Source organism: Geotrypetes seraphini, chromosome 4 (genome assembly GCF_902459505.1).
Source record: "Geotrypetes seraphini chromosome 4, aGeoSer1.1, whole genome shotgun sequence".
NCBI lineage: Eukaryota > Metazoa > Chordata > Amphibia > Gymnophiona > Dermophiidae > Geotrypetes > Geotrypetes seraphini.
The window spans coordinates 281,160,383-281,183,156 of NC_047087.1; the positions used below are offsets into that span (position 1 = coordinate 281,160,383).

Here is a 22,774-nt window from a genome sequence, read left to right on the forward strand (position 1 = left end):
AGGGGTGCACTCCATAAGACGCACCCTAATTTCCACCCACTTTTTTGGGGAAAAATCTGCGTCTAATGGAGCGAAAAATACGGTAGGTTCTTACATTGGTAATCTTTCTTGTAGATGTGTCTAGTGGTCCTGAAATGATAGGGTTATGTATTCCAACTCACAAGCTGCTTGCAGAAAATTGTCAATCATGTTTAACTCCACCTCCTTCCCAGGGAGATGTTCTGCCCCCCCCCCCCCTCAGTTCGTGCAAAAGCAATCAAGTAGCCCTGTAATAAAAAACATAACTAGAAGGAGGGAAACGGGAAAAAATCTCAGACACTACAATTCTGTTCTGCTCTTTAACAAACATAGTAATCAACATTATAACAACCAAACTTGTGCAACCAGCACTAACCATATATAGAGCTCTTAGCTACTCACATGTCCTGCTATCAGACAGAGACTTAAACCAGACTGTATGGTCTTGAGGATTTTCCTATGCATTATCTTTTTTTCTTTTATATCCTCTCAGCTTCTCTGAGAAACAGAGAATTCTTCAAATCCAGACTGATCCTAAGGCAGAAGGCAAGTGAAGCCCATTCGCAGGGTGGGGCTTCAGGACAACTAGACACATCTACAAGAAAGAAGATTACCGAGGAAAGAACCTAGTCTTTCTTTCTAGTCTAATGTGTCTAGTGATCCTGAAATGATAGGGACGTACCAAAGCAGTCTAGGGTGGGCCCATTGTGCCTGCCTCTAAGATGGAGGCCCCGAAAGTGGCGTCCTTCCTGGCCGCTACATCCACCCTATAGAACCCGGTGAAGGTATGAAGGGTAGACCATGTAGCTGCTCTATAAATCTCCTTGGGTGAGACAGCCCTAGTTTCTGTCCATGAGGCAGCAACTCATCTAGTGAAATGCACTCTCAATGCAATCGGTAGCTGTTTACCAGTCTACATACACGGAGAAAATGGCCATTTAATCCATCTGGAAATCGAGGCTTTAGAGGCCGACCTCCCTTTCTTGACCTGACGTGTCAAAACAAAAAGGTGATCCAATAGGCGAAACTCATTGGTAAGTTCGAGGTACTGGAGAAGCACTCGCTTGACATCCAGCAAATGTAACGCTTTATCGCTTTTCTTAGACCCCATAAGGCAAAAGGTGGGCAAACAGATTTCCTGATTGATGTGAAAGGTAAAGACCATTTACGGTAAGAAGAATGGAACTGTGTGCAAGGAGAACCCTGCTTCTATGATCCTAAGAAACGGCTTCCTGCAGGAAAGAGCTTGTAACTTGGAAACTCATCTCGCTGACATAATAGCCACCAGGAACACTGTCTTGACTGTAAGATCCAAAAGGGAATCTTCCTGTAAGGGTTCACATGGAGCTGTACTGATACCTTGCAACATGATGTTAAAGTTCCAGGAAAAAAAAGAGGAATTTACCGGAGGGTGCAACCGCAGAGCTGCTTTAATGAACCGGGTGACATCTAGATGAGAGCCTAGGGAGCCTCTTTCTCCCAAGCATGGAAACAGGAAAGGTCTACTATCTGCACTTTCAGTGATCCTACTAACAAGAGTCTGCCGACTGAGAATGTTGGCTTGTACATTTTCCACTCCTGCTTCTTGTGCATTTGAGAGAGCCTGCAAGTGGGCTTCTACCCATTGGAAGAGGAGTTGAGCTTCTAGGTGCAATGGGGCGCTCCTGGTGTCTCCTTGCCTGTTGTTGAATGCTACCACTGTTGCATTATCTGAGAAAACTCTGACTGCCTTGCCTTCCAGAGACTTCTCTAGTGCCTGAAGCGCTAGTTGAAAATATTTGTTTCTATGGTGATGTACTACATGCATGCAGAGTCTGGCATTAGAGTTTTGTTTGTGTATATTAGGACTTTTAATTTGTATTCCTGTATCTGCATAGGGTTGATCTGTGTTCTGCATGTGTGATCAAGGCCAGATGTTCTGGTAGGAATGAATGACGAGAAATGTTTATTGATGTTATGGCCCAAAATAGGAACACATTTGTCGGCTCTCCTTCACCCCTTTGGACTTAAAACGGTCTTCACTTTATGGAAGCAGGGAGGCGAGAGGGGGCGGAGGCAGGCTTTTTTATTACCAGCCGTGGCAATATTTGCTCCAACGCTCATAGGAATTCTATGAGCTTCAAAGCTGTTACACTGCTATGATTTTGTAAAAAAAATAAAAAAAAAGGGGAGGGGCTAGTTTGTGATTACATATTCCATACTGGATAAAGGTGTTTTCTGTGTTCTGTATGTACGAAAGACATGGTTCTCTGTTAGCATTGACTGTGCAGGCTCAATCTGTACTAGTCTAGCTTGTTTAGTTTTACATACTGCTACTCATTGCAGTATGTAAGATGTTACCTTTTCCTAAATACACTCTTGTTGTGCGATATGTGGATTGTTATTAAAAATCATGTTTTTCATATAGATGAGGAGGGTGTCAAAAAATGATGGGGCCCGGGTGTTACATATGCTAGGTATGCCACTGGCTTTACCTCTACAAATTAAATTTGTATTGTTAATATGTTTTGAAAATATCTAAAAACCTGTCTTTTCCAAAAATATCTGAATTTATATTACTGAATATTATGATTTATGGTGGACAGCAGCATCAGTGGTGGCGCAGAACATGGAGTAAATCTTTAGTGGCAGCATGTACAAACTGTCTGCAGCAGTGGTAGAGGCTGGCAGGGTGTAGGGCAACCTCTAGCAGTTTGCATATGCTACCACTGCTGTTCTGCACTACCACTCTCAGCCCTCTCCATGAAGCCTTAGTAGAAAGAGCTGTAGAAGAGGGGCCACAGACCGGCAGGGATGGGAAGAGACAGCAGCACTGTTCAGCAGAAGCAGCAAGGGAGCGCATTTGGGCACTAGAGATAAGGAAACTCAGGCTACGACAGAGTAAGAGAATTAAACCTAGAAGTCCTAATGTCTAAACATCCTTGTGCCTAGATGTCCTGCTCTCCTATGCCCATCCTGTCTCAGGCCCCTACATTCCCCTTTGAGAAAAAGTTAAAACAAGTTATAATTCTTCAACTTGGAGGGATGATTGCTAAGGGGAATTATGAGAGAGGTTTATAAAATCTTGAAAGGAATGGAACATGTAAACTCAGATCAAATCTCTTTCAAAAAATACAGCTACCTTGTTTCCCCAAAAATAAACCCTACCCCAAAAATAAACCATAGCATGATTTTTGGGGTAGGTCCTAATATAAGCCCTACCCCAAAAATAAGCCCTAGTTGGATTGACCCCTCCCAAATGTCCCTGACACTCCCCAATTTGCTGGTGGCAGCGTTTTCTCCCCCCCCCCCATATGCAGCATCGTTCTTCTCCTCTCACCCATCCCCATGCGCAGTATCTTTCCTTCCCATCCCATGCAGCAGAACCCCGCCGACCCTCCCACAGTGAGGCCGATATACCTTCATTCTAAACAGTGGTGGCGGCGGCAGCATTAAACAGGCTAAACAAGCTGCTTCATGGCCTTCACCATGCCACCACATCACTAATGCAGCAGAGGGAAGGCCCTGGCGGGGACGGCCGCGAAGCAGTCTGTTCAGTGCTGCCATCGCTGCTGTTTGGAACGGAGGTATGCCAGCCTTGCGGTAGGAGGGTCGGTGGGGTTCTGCTGCACAGGGGGGATGGGAGGGAGAGATGAAAGATGCTGCATAGAGGGATAGGTTGACGGATCATCAGGGTTCTACTGCATGGAGGAATGGCTTTGCATTATCTGTTCCACAAAGATCTCAATACTTTTTTTTATTTCAGAAATGTTATGACATCTGAAATTCAGTTTAAGGATGATCTGTAATTTGTTTATTTATTAACCATTTAAAGCTCTATTTTATAGGGAAGATGTGGCAAACAAGAACAATGCTTAGATTATTTTAGATCTAAGGCAACACAATGAAACTGCTTTTGGGGTTCTGCTGCATGGGGGTGTGAGGGTGGGGATGGGAGGAAGGAAAGAAAGAAAGAGGCTGCACAAGGGGATGGGTGAGAGATGATCGTTGTACACACAAAAAAAAGACATCCCCCCAAAATAAGCCCTTGTGTATTTTTTAGACCCCAAATTAATATATGGCAGTGTCTTATTTTCAGGGAAACACGGTAGCAGATATGCCATGAAGTTACAAAGTAGTGAAGTGGTGGAGTAGCCTAGTGGTTTACAGCTCTAAATTGACAACCAACAAAACCAGGGTCAAAACCTACTGCTGCTATTCCTTATGATCTTGGCCGTTACCTAACTCTCCATTGGGTCATTCCATGTGAAGTGGTTCCCAGTCAGTCATTTCAGAATTTCAAGAAATTTTATGTATGACTAGCTTAAGGTTTTAGACTAAGCTGTGCAAAATATTAGATTCAGATTTGCATTTGTTCCTGAACCAGAGCATTCAATATAAGGGGTACTCTGTTTCAGTCACGTTCATGCCCAAGGAACCAACGGTAATGCATCATTTGGGACAAAGACTGCAAAATGTTGAAAAACCTACTTCCCGTTCATAACGTGAATGATATTCAGAGAACAAATCCTTGAGATTGCCAAGCAGCAACTGCTTTTGATGCTGAATCTTTTCTCCTTCAATTTGGTCCGAGACCTAATCTTTTTCCCAGGCACAAACGTGAAAATACATCATTTTCATAAAAGGCTTGAATATGTTTTCTTACCTGCTATGAATATGATTATTTCAGGCTATATACTCGTAGATATTTTTCTAAGTACAAACAGATGAGACACCTGAGATAGATGGCCAAAATTCTGGATTCTGCTACTACATTCAGGACAAGATTAAAAACCTAACTTGCTGTGTACCATTATTCCACAGACAGAATGTAAAATTAAAATAATAGAATAAAGTCATTTTCATTTTATTTGAGAATCAAAAACTGAAAGATGACAAAAACAATGTTGAAAGAAAGAGTGAAACTCTTTGAAACATGAGAGTGCATAGTTACTCCAACTTTTAACAGAGTAGAAAAAAAGCAAAAACTGAGGTAATCAGTACACATGAGAAGGGCTACATACGCTCAAAACTTTAGACTGGCCCTGAGCTCTGGGAGAGCTGTTTGTCTCTGCACGGAGCAATGGTGTCACCTACTGGTGTGCTTAATTATATCGTGCTTAATGATGAAGAATACAAGTATACTTCAGAATATTCTTTTTTTTTTTTTTAATAATCTTTATTCATTTTAAAATAATTTCAATAAGTGAAGAACAATAATTAAAACATTTACATTATAGACATCACTTAAAATAGTACAATATTCTTACAGACCAATAACCCTCCCACCAAAACTGTTCTTTATCATTCAAGAATTATTATTATCAAATATTATTATGGATGGGGGCAGGGTGGTTTATAAGTTTAAAATATGTGTAAGTGGATAAATGTGTAATTTTATGTTTAAAATATGTAGTGAATTACGGAATTATGATAGATCTATAGATTCTTGAATGATACTTCTGAATTTTCAAATGCATGCACATATTTTAACCTTGGAAATATATCTGTACAAGTTGGGAGCTGCAAACTTCTGTGAGCATTTTTCCAGTGGTATTTTTGAAAATGAAATTGTATGCTTTTGCTTTGGAAATCTGGCAAAGAAGTCTATGGAGTTAAAGTATACACATACTTTTCATCACTGCAGTCAATTATAAAATAACCACCTTGAAGGGATAAAAAAGTTAATCCCCCCAAAGCTCACATATCTATTAAAAAAAAAAACTCCATGTCTTCCTTGTTTGGGCCACCTGATCCTAAGGCAAGGATACAATCTTTCAGTCTTTACACTAGTGAACTTTAAACCTATCCTCTTGAGCCCATTTTTCTTACAGAAGAAATACCATGAATAGAAACAAGCAATTTTCCTGAGTAAATTAACCTGCCTGAGAATTTTTCTCCTTTGCCCACCAGAAGAATTTGCAAATTTGCAGTGTATACATATTTTTGTCTAGGTTAAAACAGGCATTTCCAGAGATGTGTACACTTTGCAAATACTCTAGCTCAGTGGTTCCCAATCTTGTCCTGGAGGACCACCAGCCAGTCAGGTTTTCAGGATAGCCCTAATGAATATGTATGGAGCAGATTTGTATGCTTGTCATCTCCATTATATGCAAATCTCTCTCATGCACGTTCATTAAGGTTATCCCAAAGACCCGACTGTCTGGTGGTCCTCCAGGACAGGGTTGGGAACCACTGCTCTAGCTATTTGAAAATTGTGTAGTCCAGTTCTCATGCTCATTAAGCTTCCTGTTTTATCAAATACTGTATAAACAACGACTCTTAATTTGGTGCAGTACCATTGCCATGGGCAGAGAATGGTCTGTGTAGTTAATTTGGGGGTAATACTCTTTATTTCCATATTCTATAAATAGTGTTTTAACTTAGGTGCCTGAGTTAAGGGCAAAATGCCATTTAAAAGCACTTTTAAAACAATTTTCAAGGCACCTACCAGCGTCCAAATTTCATCTATAGAGGCACTTTATGACACCTTATGCCACTGTAGGCATGGCTAATGCTGGAAGTGGTGTTAGGAGCTATAAAGCACCTCCGTAGGTGCAGTTTGCTTCGAAGGTAGGCATCGGAAATGTAGGCCTTCAAAACCCTGGTGTACGTTTCTGGCACCTACCTTTCCCGAAGGTGCGATTCTATAAATGGCATGACTGACACTTGATTAGCGGCCAATTTTAAGGCGGCTGCGAACAGTGGTGCCATTTATATAATCCGGCCCTATGTGCCTATATATAGGTGCTTAATAGAAGCATATTCTCTAAAGGAAAGTAGGCATCTACTTTCTTTCATAGAATATAAGCATAAATAGTTATATTTGCAAGTATGTGGTTAGGTATTGCGGTATACAAACCTAAGGTTTAGTTTAGTTTAGTTTAGGTATGAACATTTATTCCAACCATTACATTACATTACATTAGGGATTTCTATTCCGCCATTACCTTACGGTTCAAGGCGGATTACAAATGGATTGTCCAGCGATTAGAAGTATTTAGGGAGTAGTTTGTACATTTCTTTGAGTTGCTAAGGATTACATCTGAGTTATCATGATATTGGAGGTACATATGTAGTAGTTGCAGGTGATGCTTGGGACATTCCTGATTGTGTTAGTTCGGTTTTATGTGTTTTTTTGAATAGAAGGGTTTTTATTTCTTTCTTGAAGGTTTTGTACTCTGTGGTCGTGGTCAATAGGTTGTAGAGTTGTGGGTCAAGTGTTGCGGCTCGAAGGCATATAGCTGGAATGAATAAATAAAGTGCTTGTACCTAACTGCTGGAGGCACATGGTTAACTAATAGGATTTTATAAGTTAAATATGTAAGTGGAAGATACAGTCAGACTCCGCGCATTTGTTATATTTTCCTGTCAAATACTCTATAAGATATGCACATATTTGCAGAATAGAGCTTAGGTAGATTATCAGTATTTATGTGCATATATGCCAGTGTTCTAAACACTTATATGCGTAAATGTTAGTGTCTATTTTATAGAATTACCCTATTTGTGCAAAATTAAAGGATCAGCTAAAAGTGGGTTAACAACAATTGCAAACCCACTCCTCCAAAAAAAAACCACCCCTACAAGTTAGTCGTCTCACAGCTTTGGGAAAAGTTAGTCGGCTCACAGTTTTGGGAAAAGTAATGTGGTTACCTTGTTTAGTTGGAATATATGCTTAGAAATAAAGGTCATTATATTAAATCCAAGTATATTTAAGGATAATATAGCTCAAAATTCATCATTATTAAAGACTTTTATCTGATTCTTATAAGAATGAGGCCTCAGAAACTCCTCCCTCCGCCTATGATAATGAACTTGTATCAATTTCATCGGATTAATATTTATATAGTCTACAAAGAAAACAAGTCTCTATGTAATAAATTAATTAAGATAAAGTAAATACTTTGGTAAATATGAATTAAGGCCAGTGAGGATAAATATACACTGAAATTCCTGCCTGATATAAATTCATTATCATAGGCGGAGGGAGGAGTTTCTGAGGCCTCATTCTTATAAGAATCAGTTAAAAGTCTTTAATAATGATGAGTTTTGAGCTATATTATGCTTAAATATACTTGGATTTAATATAATAACTTATTCGTGATTATCCGAGTGTGTGTGTGTGTATATATATTTATATATATATATATAAAGTTACCATCTGAAATTAGAACTTTATTGAAATAAAGGTCAGCATTTAGAGGGTAATTCTATAAAGTGCGCACTAAAATTTGCTTGCTACATATGCATGTAAATGATGAGAATTATGATATACACGCTCTAATACACTCACACATGCCAAAGTTCCACCTAAGCACTATTCTGTAAATATAGGCATATCTTACATAGTGCATATTTTACAGGTAGGCATACACATGGGCATAGCCTCAGCCAAGAATGGGTAGGACTCATACTTATTTACATAACAAATAACAAACAATACTGTAACATGTATTTATGGGCAATAGGTATGTGCACGTACACCAGATTTATGGCTGGCGTAAATGCTTGTTCTTACTGTATAAAGTCGAATATAAGTCGATCCGAATATGTCGAGACCCCTTTTTCCCCCCAAAAGGAGGAAAAAATGGTTGACTCGAATATAAGTCGGGCGTCTTAATATTCAAGTGCCCTGCCCTGTCAGGCTCTACACCCAGCTCCCTTTCTTCCAGGCACTGCACCCAGCACTCTTCCCTCCCTCCCATGTCAGGTATTGCACCCAGCCCTCTTCCTTCCTTCCCTCCCCCGTCAGACTCTGCACCCTCCCTACCTTCCAGGCTCTGTAGCCCTCCCTGTCCTAACCTCAGGGTCATACCTCTACTGGTGATCGTCAGTGGAGGTGTAGCGGGGAGGAACAAACTTTCCAAGTTCCTGACCTGCTGTTAACTGGCTGCCTGTGAGCGTCTTTGGCCGCTAAGAAGCACGAGCAGGCGCGCAATTTTGTGCTGCTGCTCAGTGCTGAGCGGCTTCCGTAATGGCTTCTGCGAATTCCGTGAAAATTCACAGGAACCATTAAGGAAGCCGCTCAGCACTGAGCAGCAGCGCAAAATTGCACGCCTGCTCGTGCTTCTTCTCAGCGTCTGAAGGTGCTCACAATAGTACCTGGCCGGCTGCGAGATTGAGACCACTGCATTAACATGTTAGCAAAATCAGGTCCTAAATTTGATAAAGTATGTGTTCTTGCTGAAGAGACAGCAACTAAATACTTTTTTTAATGGTAAAAGGTAAATCCCCATGGGATTTCCTCCTCTTCTATTTTGTGCTCTATATTATGTACATTGTTTCCTAAGAACTCCTTTTATCAAGCAGCAGTAGAGCCTTTTACCACAGGCCGGCAAGGTAAATGCTCCAACACACATACAATTCCTATGAGCTTTGAAGCATTTACCTCGCCGGCCCGCGGTAAAAGGCTCTATCACTGCTTTATAAAAGAAGCCCCATGTTTTTTGGTTAATGATGCTTTAATGAGCTATTGAAATTTATAAATTTCTATTCAAAAGTTTTTTCTTTGATGTACATTATATTGCAAATGAAATAATAAATAAAACAAATAGGACAACATAATTGATTTGAAATTTCTTTCAGTATTTGACTGGATAGAAAAATATGCTCCAGGTTTTAAGGCTTCTGTGATAGGAAGAGACATCCTAACACCACCTGATTTGGAAAGGATATTTGGACTCCCTGAAGGGGTAAGTAAAGAAAAATGTTTATCTACTAAAGACACTTACCCCCTCTTCTACTAAACCGTGCTAGCGGTTTTAGCACAGGGAGCCACGTTGAATGGCCCGCGCTGTTCCCGACGCTCATAGAGTTCTTATGAGCATCAGGACCAGCGTGGGCCATTCAACGCAGCTCCTGGCGCTAAAACCGCTAGCGTGATTTAGTAGAAGAGAAAATAATGATGGCTACTTTAGATTTGAGCACCAAACAGAATGGTAAATAAATAAAGCAATAGGATAAAAGAATGAAGTTAATAAGATCAGCACTGATATAGGTAAAGCTTTATAGGCATGATATAATAAGAATACTAACAGCATAGGTAAGGAATCAGGTATTCATTTATGTTTAATTCTGGAAATCAAAAAATTAAATGTATTAGCATCATTTTGACTTGGTGAAAATACTACAAGCTGCCATTTTGGGACTCTGGTGTGACTGCCAGACTTGACTGCCCCTCAGGACATGAGAGTTAACTTTGGAGGCAACATTCATATCCTATGGGATAGAGTCCTAAGCAATAGACAGTAGCTATGAGCTTCTCTAAGCTCAAAGGGTATATATTTATTTATGTTACTCTCATTTGTTATGTTTTGATTTTTATTTATGTGTATTTTAGTATGTAAACACTTAAGATGAGTGCATTCAAATAAATACTGTGTATATTCTAAGTCAGGGATCTCAAAGTCCCTCCTTGAGGGCCGCAATCCAGTCAGGTTTTAAGGATTTCCCCAATGAATATGCATTGAAAGCAGTGCATGCACATAGATCTCATGCATATTCATTGGGGAAATCCTGAAAACCCGACTGGATTGCGGCTCTCAAGTAGGGACTTTGAGACCCCTGTTCTAAGTCGATCCGCATATAAGTCGAGGAGGAAAAATGGTTGACTCGAATATAAAACGGGGGCTTAATATTCAAGTGCCCTGCCAGGATCTGCACCTAGCGCCCCTCCCTCCCTCCCCTGCCAAGCTCTGCACCCAGCCTCTTCCCTCCCTGCCCTGCCAGGCTCTGCACCCAGGCTCTCACTCCCTGTCAGACTCTGCACCCAGTGGTCCAGCGGTGGGCCGGGATACGAGGGAACCCCGTCTCCAGTCCCCGCTGCAAAAACCCCCACGCACATCTACCCATCTCCCCCACACAACTCCCGACTCCTCGACGACCTTGCAATGGAATCCCTTCTGCCTCCTGTGCCTGCCAAAATTGACAGCCACACCTCCCTCCAACCTCCCCCATGTACCTTTCGGGTCCCTGGTAGTCAGCCGGTGCATGGAGCAGGAGCGATCTTCCTAAACTCCTTCTCCATTCGAGGCCTCATGTCCTAGCCCACTGCTGGACCACTGGGTCTTGCATCAGGCATTGTGGAGGTCTGCAATAGGTCAGGGAGGAGGGGCGGGTAGGCGATGGCCTGAATATAAGCCGAGACCTCCATTTTGAGGCCATTTTTTGGCCCCCAAATCGCAGCTTATATTCAAGTATATACGGTAGAGAAATGCTAAGCTTTGGAAGAATCTATGATTTGTGGCTCCTAGGTAAGGAATTCTGCTGTAAGGACAGCTAAAGAGAATAGAAGTGCAGTGATAGAGTAGACAAAATAATGGAAGGAACAGGCCAACTTAGTATGTAAGTGGTAATGCTGCCATTTCATTTATTACACTTGTTACTCTACAATTTATTGAAATATATTCAGTGATATAAATTACAATGAGATTGCAATAGATCTGGGCATGGCTTCTGATTCTAGATTATGTACCTTGGACTGGTAGGGGCTTCAGATGCTGTGAAGTGATGTTGATAGTCCCTGGAGATGGGAGTTTCAGCTGTCACCCAATGGTAGTTAGTGACCAGACACAGAGCGTAGACGCACCAGCTACTGTGACAGCCTCGTGGTTGCAAATGAAGGCTGACACCACCAGTGTTAAAATAGAAATGTGTTCTGAGTTAAAAGCTCAGAGGAAAACTCGGAGAAGGAAAGCATCGGGGGCTGACCCACCTTCCCCCCAAATTAGAAATGTCTATACTTAAAATGTAAAATGATACTATCCTATTTTAAAATGAAAAAAGAACAGTGCCTGGAAATCCCTTTCTTTCATATAGTTCAGTGCTGATCACATTCTAAGAATACTAACTATTCAATAAAAATAAAACAATAAATCACATGTTGATACTAAATTCATTGAACTGAATTCTTGACCTATGTTTTATTCCCCCTTTTTTAATATTTTGATAGTGGCAATACAAAAATCAGGGAACATCATGGTTTGAGAAATATTGTTTGTAAATATGCTTATAGAATCACCATAAAATAATCACAAAGAGGAAAAGAAATCTATTTGATATCAGAATCTTTGGATAATTCTTGTGGATAATTTATGAGGAATTTAGGAAACGTCTAAAAACACACTTGTTCCTAAAGCATCTAGACAACTGATCCTCTCTTCTCTCTCCCCTCTATAGCGATTAACTTGTCCTTTTGATCTCTCTCTCCTCAACAATGGATTTCCTGTCCTATTAATTCTCTTCCTTCCTCCCCTCTTAAAGTCAATCAATTTGTTACCTTTGCTTAATCTTCTGTAAACCGCATAGAACTTCACGGTATTGCGGTATATAAGCTGTTATTATTATTATTATTATTGTGTTGGTCAAGTTAAAAATAGCAAAGAATCACCTTCTCTCTACAACTAATATAAATAATGAAACCTATATAGTGCCATAGTCAACTCTTTGGATGGGTGATTAAGAGGCTCATTCAAAAGAGAAACAAGTGGCATTTGGATATTTTATATTCTAAAATGTCCAAATTGCCATTTTCAAAACACATTTTTAGATGGTTTTCTATGCTATTTGTCTGCAATGTATCCAAATCTTGAAAGGATGTGTTGGGGGCATGTTTTGGGGATTAGGGCAGACTTTTGATCTGGATGTTTTTTTTGTAATGATGGAACATTGCAGAAAACGTCCAGGGCAAAACTTGGACGTTTGAAGCTAGACCTGTTTCAATAATGAATAGGGGCCAAACTGACCAGATGACCACTGAAGGCATGGGAAACCCTTTACTCCCCCTATGGTTACAGATGTGAATAAAACACTAAATACCAGCCTGTATGGCAGCTTCAGATGTTATGGCTAGTAAGCAAACAGGTCTCTGGAGTAGCCTAGTGGTCAGTTCAGTAGACCCAGGCCCATATCTTAACTAGTATACTTGTGGGGAAAAATGTGAGCCCACCAAAAACCTTTTCTACTGAAATATAGGTGACACCTGTAGGCATAAGGGCTATTGTGGTGTATAGTTGGGTGAGTTTTAGAGGGCTCACTATACAATACAACGTAAGAGGGTTATGGTGAGATGTGTGCCTGGGACCTTTTAGGGGACATTCACTGCAGTGCCCTCTGAGGTGCCCCACTGCTCTGCTTCGATGTCCATTTAGCCAGTCTGCTAAGAATGTTGGCCCCTCTTACATTCCAATGATTGGTTTTTGTGCGTTTTTCATTTGGATTTTTTTTGAAGTGATTCAAACAGATGGACACACTGATGGCCATATCCTATAAACAGAACCCTATTTAGGCACTGCTAGGTGCCTTTATTGCGGCCGCCTAGCAACGCCTAAATTCGGGGTCTGTGCCAAACAATTTTTTTAATTGGCTTAGTTGGCATGGTGATTGACCATGCTGGTTTTCAGCCAATCAAAAAAATTTAAAAAAAAATTAGCAATTTAAGAGTTCAGCTCCAAACTCTTAGGACACCTAGAGATGCCTAAGTGGAGGCGCCATCCAACGCCTATGTTAAAAAGTATGCATGGTTATGGGCGGAGAATAGACGTGGATGACTTAGGCTTCGTTAGGCGTCTCACATAGGTGCCACCAAACTAGGCATGAGAAAATCTTGTCTAATGGAGTGGCGCCTATGTCTAGAACGTCTAGTGGCACTTAAGTCCGCTCAGGCGCCACCAGGTATGATTTTACAAACGGCACCATTTTTTTAAATTAACAACCGCGCTGAGTGTTGCCTACAATGTAGGTACCGCTTGGTGCCGTTTATAGAATCTGGCCCTCAGGGCAAACATATCTAGGAATGGTCATTTTAAAAAAAAACATATTTTTTTCTGGTTTGAAAATGGTAATTTTCTTGACTGGAGTTTCTGACAATTTTCCCCAAATGTCTAAACTCAGATTTAGATGTTATATTGAAAATGCCCCTTCACATCATTTTCTTTTCAGAATATATTTCATGGAAGTATGTCACTGGATCAGCTTTACTTTGCACGGCCAGTACCTGGATATTCAAACTACAGGTCACCAGTCAATGGCCTTTACTTGTGTGGCAGTGGAGCCCATCCAGGTATGTAAATATCAAAACAATTATCATTTGACATATTAAAAGCTTTAGTGTGTCACGTTTTTTTGTAGTCTTTGGTCTAGAAAAACTATTCAAATGGAAGAAGCAACAAGCCACTGATTGCCTATTCTAAACTGAGGCAGATAATACAGAAGAGCAAGGAGTAAGTTCAGATTTCATTCTCTTCCTTCTTACATGCAAACTGTACATAAAACCTTCACCTGGGACTCTTGGAACAAAAGATGTAAAAGGCAATTCTATAACTGGGTGCCTGCATTTATGTTGTGCCCCTTGTGTATTTAAGTTTAAAAAATATTGTCACTTATGCATAAGGACTAGATCCAGTAAATGACACTCAGATTGGGGTGCACAAAAAATGCACGCTTCAAGCTGAGCACCATTTATAGAATAGCACTCAGCACTGGGATCTGTGCCCAAATTTTAGGTGCAAGAATTTACACCAACTGAAACCTGGTGTAAATCCTCATGCCTAAATTAGGCATGGATCCCCCAAATTCTATAATAATGCACACATCTTTAGTAAATGCCTCTGACCTGCCTGTGACCCTCCCCTGGCCACGCCCCTGTGCTAAAAAAGTTTACTCATCGTTATAGAATAGCGCTTAGCAATATGTGCGTGTAAATCCAAATTGTTGCCAATTCACACCAGTAATTGATTGTTAGCACCCAAGTATTGGCATTAAATGGCTTATTAGTAAATTGGGCATGCACCCAAATTTAGGCACTATTTATAGAATTTGGGGAGTAGTGTACAGATACCCGCGAAAGTAGCAGCAAGACAGCTAAGCGCTATTAAGAGCATGAGTAAGTGGTATAGCGTGTAAATGCTAGGAGGCATATACATTGGCCAAACATTGATGGAGTGTCCACTTATGTGCATATCTTACAGAATACTGTAGGCTACATGCATTTCTGACACATTTATTTGCCCACAGTTATTCCAGATCTAAGGCTGGTGTAAATGTTAGATGTGCTGATGGCATGTTATGCTTATGTTCTACTGTATAACAGAATCTGGGTGCATGGATGTCATTATAAAAAAGCCTCCTATTGCGTGTTATCAAGGCACCTAAATAGAGGTGCCCAATTATAGAATTGTCCTCACAGTGTTTGTTGTCTACCATACAGAAATCTAAATGAACTGGATATACATGATATGCTTTTAGATATATCCTGTATATGCTGCATGCATGGATTTCTGCAGACATACTTAGACCGCCCCTAAGCACTAGACAGTATATATACAAAACACCAAGTCTGAACAAAGAAGTGCAATTCTGTACTACTGTAGTTCAGCAGGTTCCTTCTGAAGAGTTCTGCACTGTGTTTATGGTCATGCTATTCTTTACAGTCTTTTGAACTCTAGTTTCTCAGTGAGGACAGAAGCATCTGTAGTAAAGCAGACTGATGAACTGTTCAAGTAGGTTCCCCAGTAACTAAAATTCAGCTAAGAGCAAACTTTGAATCCAGCATATGGTTCTCCTTTAAGACTAATTGGAACATTGTGCACTGGCTTTTCCATCCTTCAGTGAACAAATTCCAGACATAGCTGAGTCTCGAGACGTTAAAACTAGTGCAAGTGGTTCAGTTCAAACAAATCTCTCTTATTGGTGAAAGGACTGTAGTGGACATTGTCTGACTTTCTTTCACAGAATGTATGAATTATAAAAGAGAGAGAAAAGAGGCTGACCTTTCACTAAGAGCTCAACCCTGTGTAACAAAAAACATAGAGTCCTATTTTAAAAAGACTTTTGTCAAAGACACACAATCGAAGCAACTTTATTGAAAATAGTATGCCTTTCTGGTCTTGGCACATTTCCTCCCATTTTGAACAAAGTATTTTTATGCTTGAGTGTTTGTCTCTAGAAATGTTGCTCATATCTTTGGAAAACTCACAGATACATGATCCCATTTAGGACTTCACATTTCCTCCCTGTAATTTCATATCTCAACCACTGTTACTACCTCACCAGCACGGCGCCAAAAGTTAACACATCCATGGTGCCTCCTGGAGTTTATTAGCTTTTTAAACATATTACTACACTACTCAGTTTACATAAGAGTCCTCCATCTATTTTAAATTTAAAACCAACGGCCATAAATCAAAGCAGTAAAACAGTATTTTCATATATTATGAGTATGCTCAAATACAGTAGTCGAGTTTGATTAAAACCATGATATAGTTCAGCAAAAAAAGAAAAAAAGTATAGAATAAATAGTGTCTAAATTAAAACTATTTAATAATGGAGGTGGACAGATTTTATTGGAGATGTTAGATTAACAATGTACCACCCATCTGGGGGGCAGCAGATGGGCAGTGTTGGAGGCAATGGATCACGTTTGATGCGACAATGGTGTCAACATCTATTTTATACTGTGCAGAAGAATGGCCTGGCAATCTATGTCTGTACTAGAGAGCTGCAAGGAAACGGGGATGACTGATTTCTGTGAATATTTTCCACTTCCAGTATAGGCGGAAGTATGGCCATATGGATCCACCCTGAAATTATTGCTTCCAATGATATTTGACCTTTATGGGCTGCTCCAGCCAGCACAGATGATCTGACAAACGAAATTTGTTCATAACTTCTAGGTACCGTATCCAATTATTTTAACACCCTATCATGTTTTCTTGAACCGGAGAGAGCGCGTAGGCAGGCAAGCATATTTACTGGTTGAAGTAGAAACTGGAAATCACTTTCGGCAAGAAAGACAGGATTGTGCTCAAGATCACGCCTGAATCTGTAATCCTAAGAAAAGGATCTCTGCAGTATAAATCCTGGTTCTGACACTCATTGGATGGAGGTAATCACCACCAAAAACACTGTCGATGGTAAGGTCCATCAAGGAAGCTTGATCCAGAGGCTCATAGGGTGGAGTCACAAGCACTTGGAGAACCAGATTAAGATTCCATGTCAGAAAAGGCCGTTTTATTCCAAAACGGTTTTCAATAAAATTACATACATAAAATATTGAAACAGCTCAGAACAGATAAAAACAAAAGAAGAAAGATTCAATTTTTGCAATAGGTCAAATGTTCAAAGAAATGTATCAACGAATAATTGCGTTTTCAGCAATTTCCTGAATGAACTCCTATCCCCACATTTCCAAATTTGACCATTCCACAGTTATACTCCTGCACATGAAAAGGTCATGGCATACTTGGGATTGGTCTTTGCTTTCAACAGTGCTGAGTTTTCAGAGCGCAATGATCTTGATGATTGGTAACAAGACATCAAACTCTTAAAAAATTCAGGAATCGTGCCATATAAAAATTGATGAAATAGCATGATTGCTTTATATTGGATTCTAAATACAACTGGTAGCCAATGCAGTTGGGGAGATATGGGGTAATATGTTCATGTCTTGGCGTTCCAGTTATCAATCTAGCCGCAACATTTTGGATCACCTGCAATGCCCTGCACCTGGTTTTAGTTATTTCCAGGTACAAGACATTGCAGTAGTCCAGCCGCGACAAAATCATTTCTTGTACAACAGCACAAAAGTAAACTTGTGACTGCATTGGTTTTAAACGATACAATAAATGTATCTGTGCAAAGCATGCTTGCACTGTCTTTACTACATGGCAACTCGAATAGGAGGTTTTAGGGCTTTGCCTTCAAAGCAGATGGCAGATCTCCTCAATTTATAACAATAACACATCTTAATGGAATATTTCCTGGAAGAAAGCAAGATTCTTGAGACACCGTCAAGGAGGTTCAAGGACTGAAATTCTATGCTCTCAACATCCAAGTAATAAGGGCCAGAGACTGGAGGTTGGGGTAGAGAAGAGACCCTTCGTTCTGCGTGATAAGAATTGGAAAACACTCTAATCTCCACAGTTCTTTGGAGGACAACTCCAAAAGAAGAGGGAACTGAATCCGTCTCAGCCAGAATGGAGTGTCCCACTCTCAGAAGATCTTGCAGGCTATGCCCATGTTGAGAGGTCATTTGTGAATTGCATCATCCTGCTTAGTCTGGCTGCCAGGCTGTTCTTGCCATCCAGATATGTGGAGGGTGGCCCACTGCCACATTCATACTACTTCCTGACACAAGAGATAAGGTATCATAACCCCTTGCTTGTTCACATAGTACATCACACCCTTTTTGTCAGTTTGAATGAGAACAATTTGGTTCAGTAGCCAATCTCTGAAAGCCTTTAGAGCATTCCAAATGACCATTTGCTCAAGAAGATTGATGTATAGATCTGTCTTCTGAGCAGACCATGCCCCCCTCGATGTATCTGAGATTGGATGCATTAAGGAGGTTGACTTTGAAATAGTAGTCCCATGGTCAACTTCAATTGAATTGTCCACCAGTTGCAAAACCATAGTTATTTCCTTTCCTCCATTTTGGAGTACCTAGTTTTACAAATTTCTCTACCTCTTCCCACGTCTCTTCTTCTTATCTATAATCCGCCCCAGCTACTCTTTCTTTTCTTTTGGCCTTACAAGATCTTATTAATTTTCACCTTACTTCTCTATCTACACTTCTTATTGTAGGTGATTTTAATATTCATTATGATGATTCTTTAGACATCCTTGCCCAGGACTTTTCTGCTCTATGATTCTACTCATTCCGCAAGTCATCTTCTTGACCTTGTTTTGACTCCTAAATTGCATACCCCTTGTTTTTCTATTCCAGTTACTCTCCCAATACTATGGTCTGATCACATTCTCTTGCAGTTCCCATATACTGTTACTAATTCTATGTCTTCTGCTTATGTTTCTTCCGTGAAACAAGTCAGAAAACTTAAGTCCCTTACTCCTGAAATTTTTTTTAAGCACTGTGAAGTTTTCCCGGATAACTTTTTGACTTCTCCTCTTTCCAATCAAATTAGCACTTGGAATAATATTCTTAGGTCTGCCCTTGATCTTTCTGTACCCTTGCACTCTCACTCTTCAAAGACTCATTCTTCTCAACTCTGGTACCATTCAGGCCTTTTACTTCTGCATTGTCAACTAAGTGTTGAATGTTCCTGCGCCGTAATCCTTCATCTTTTACATTGTGCCATTTCAAAAATACCTCATCACATTATTCTCGTATGTTGTGCAATGCAAAGCTGAAAGGAAGTGGGTCAAGAACCAAAATGAGGAGACTAAGACCCACTGGAAAAACCTCTCAAGCTCCTACAAAACTGCCATCCTAGAAGCAAAGAAAACATACTACACACAACTCCTACATCGAGTTCCAAATAGATCTAAAAGCTTATTCACCCTGACAAACCACCTCCTTGCCACCGCCCAGGGAGACACCAACACCACCCCTACTAACTGGACAGTGAGAATCTCTCTGACTTTTTCCAATCCAAAATTGTTGACATCCGCAACAAACTAGATACTACCCCTAGTAAAAACTCCCCCCAAGCCCTCCCCCACACACTCCTGAAACCGTGTCAAAAAGAACCATCTCCCAGTTACACCCAACACACAGCAAATATCTTGAAACTCTGAAAGAACTCAGACCCTCCTACACTATCCTGGACCCCTGCCCGTCCAGCCTCTTTCTATCCACAGTAGATGCCCTAGCAGAATCCATCCTCCCCATCATTAACTCCTCCCTAACAACGGGTAAGATTCCTCACAGCTGGAAATCAGCCATCATCAAGCCAACCCTCAAAAAGTCTACCTTAGACCCAAACGTCCCTGGTAACTACCGACCAGTTTCCAACCTCCCTTTTGCCCCCAAGCTCCTGGAACGAATAGTCCTCCACCGACTTCTACCATTCATAGAAGAGCAGGGAACCCTGGCCCTATCCCCCTTCCAGTCTGGCTTTCGGATAGGACATAGCACTGAATCCATCCTTCTGGAAATCATTGATGACAGCTGGTCAATACTTGATAAAGGGAGCAACGCCTTGCTAGAGCTACTCGACTTAAGTGCAGCCTTCGACACAATTGACCAACTCCTATTGCATCAACTCACAAACTAGAGAATGACATGGTGGCTGTTACCCTCGGCTAACCCGCTGAAACGGTGAGGTGGGAAAGTGCTCACTGCGGGTACGGGGACAAGGCCATCCACTGTCCCGTGGAGCGGTGAATGGCTTTGTCCCAGCAGTTAAGGGAAGGAACATGCGCGGTCACCAATCATGCGTGGCCCCCTCCCTCCTTCCCCCTTCAGCATCTGTTCCATTCCTCCACCACCCTTCCCTCTCGCCACCTCACCACTCTTAGGCACCCCTCGCGCGGCCCCCTCATTCCTTCCTACCTACTTGAATCTATCTGTCTATCTCCCTCCCTCCCCTTTACCTTTGCGGCGCATTTTAGAAACATAGAAAAATGACGGCAGAAAAGGGCCTCAGCCCATCCAGTCTGCCCACACTAATGACCCACCCCCAAACTACCTCCATGAAGAGATCCTACATGCCAATCCCATCTTTTCTTAAAATCTGGCACGCTGCTGGCCTCAATTACCTGTTGTGGAAGATTATTCCAGCGATCAAGCAGTAGCATGTGTGTGTGGGCGGAAGTTTCTCCTTTGACGCAACTTCCGCCCACACACGCTCCAATGGCTTTGTGAAAGTTACTCAAAACACGCCGCGAAGGTAAAGGGGAGGGAGGGAGATAGATAGATAGATTCAGGTAGGTAGGAAGGAGGGATGGGGCAGTGCGAAGGGTGGCGAGAGGGAAGGGTGGTGGAGGAAAGGAACAGATGCTGAAGGAGGGTGGAGAGGAAGAGACGCTGAAAGGACATGGGTAAGACAGAGTAGAGAAAAGACGCTGAAAGGACATGGGGAAGATAGAGTGGGGAGAGGACGCTGAAGGGAATGGGGAAGAGAGAGTGGGGAGAAGACGCTGGAAGGGAAGAAGACAGAGATGCCAGACTATGGGGGAGCAGAGGGAAGAAGATGGGTGACAGACCAATTGGGGGGGGGGGGGTGAAGGGAGAGGCACAGTAATAGAGCAAATGGAAGACCAGAGAGAAGATAGACAGTGGATGGAAATAATTGAATGAGAAGATGAGTGAAGCATAAACCAGAAAACAAAGGTAGAAAAAAAAATTTCTATTTATTTATTTATTTTATTTTTTTGCTTTAGGATAAAGTAGTATATTAATTGTATTTATAAAAAATTATAAACAAATCCCTGCCAGCTGAACATCTCTTTCTCTATTTCAGCAGCCAGAACTTTGATTTATAAGGAAGTAATAAGTTAAATAGTGCAGTACTGAGGCTTGTATGGATACTGCGGGGACGGGGCAGGGATTGTGGTTGTGGGGACGGGGACAAATTTTTTCCCCATGTCATTCTCTATCACAGGCATTGGAATCAAGAACGCCACCCACAAATGGTTCACCTCCTTCCTCTACCAAAGAACACAATCTGTACTACTAGGCCCAAGCAAATCTGATCCCAAACCCATCAAATACGGAGTCCCCCAAGGTGCCCTATTGTCCCCACTCTTATTCAACCTCTACATTAGGCCAATCATAGATATCGCTCATAAACATAACATCAAAATCCACTCTTATGCTGATGACCTCCAACTACTGCTCCCTCTAGGTGAAAACCGATCTTCCCAGCAGTCCAATCTCCAACACTGCCTCTCCGACTTAAAGAACTAGATGACTGCCAACAAATTCCAGCTGAATATCTCAAAAACCGTACTCCTTTGGATCAGGAAAAGAAGCACCAACTTCACCCGCTCGACACTAACCTGGGAATCAACCTCCCTGGTGAGACCTGCCATACCTCCAGGCCTCCTAAATCAGCAACAACAGTGTCGGCGGCTGACCAGCAGAGGCAATGCTCTGAACAGGCTGCTCACTGCCAGCCCGCCATGGCCTTCCCTCTTCTGCGTCACTGATGATATCATTAATGACGCAGCAGAGGAAAGTCCTTACGGGGCAGGCTGTAAGCAGTTCTGCCGCTGCTGGCCACCGCCACCACTGCTTATTTTGGGAGGTCCAAAGATATGTCAGATCTCATGGTTCTGATGGTAGCAATCAGGAAATGCTGCACAAGGAGATAAGAAGGCTCGAAAGATGGAAAGAGAGGAAGAATTGGACATGGGATGAAGGAGAGGAAGGGAGAGATGCAACAAATAGGTAGAAAGAGGTGAGAGGGAGAAATCCTGCATATGGTGGAGGGGAGGGAGACATGCATGGAGAAGAGAGAGGGAGAAATTTTGGACATAGGGTGGAGGGCAAGAAGAAATGTTGGACATAGGGTGGAGGGGAGGGAGAAATGGTGTAAGGGGAGAGAGAAAGAAATGTTGCACATGATAATGGAGAGGAAGAAGGGAGACATGCTGCATGGCGAGGAACAGAGATGTTTGACCCAGGGCACAAGGCAGGGAGAAAGATGGTAGACAGTAGGAAAGAAACAGAAATGTTTGATATGGCAATGGAAGGGAAGGTACAGAGATGGAACATAAATGATGAGCCCAGAGAAAGAAGAAAGCGTCAAATGGGCAGGCGACCATGGCGAATGAGTTAACAAAGACAAACAAAAACCAGAGCCTGGGACCTACATGATTTGAATAATAAAATGACAACACAACAAAAGGTAAAAGAATAAATTTTATTTTCTACTTTGTGATTACAATATGTCAGATTTGAAATATGTATCCTGCTAGAGCTGCTGTTAGATAGCGAGCATGAGCTAGGAATTAACAGAAACACCCTTTCATCAAGCCGCGTTAGGGTTTTTTTATTGCTGGCCGCTGCGATAAAAGCTCCAATGCTTATAGGAAT

General features: G+C 41.4%; 1 protein-coding gene across 4 annotated transcripts in view; it reads left to right on the forward strand.

The window, feature by feature from the left end:
• The window catches only part of PYROXD2 (pyridine nucleotide-disulphide oxidoreductase domain 2), a 147,380-nt gene that overhangs the window by 102,075 nt on the left and 22,531 nt on the right, over positions 1-22,774 (forward strand). For 2 of the 4 annotated variants that reach the window (XM_033941060.1, XM_033941062.1), the window contains 2 exons: positions 9,586-9,692; positions 13,939-14,059. In XM_033941060.1, the coding sequence (XP_033796951.1) occupies positions 9,586-9,692; positions 13,939-14,059 (228 nt within the window). Of the gene's footprint in view, positions 1-1,122; positions 1,225-9,585; positions 9,693-13,938; positions 14,060-21,581; positions 21,794-22,774 lie in introns of those variants that run through there. The other 2 variants (XM_033941061.1, XM_033941063.1) reach the window with 2 other exon arrangements.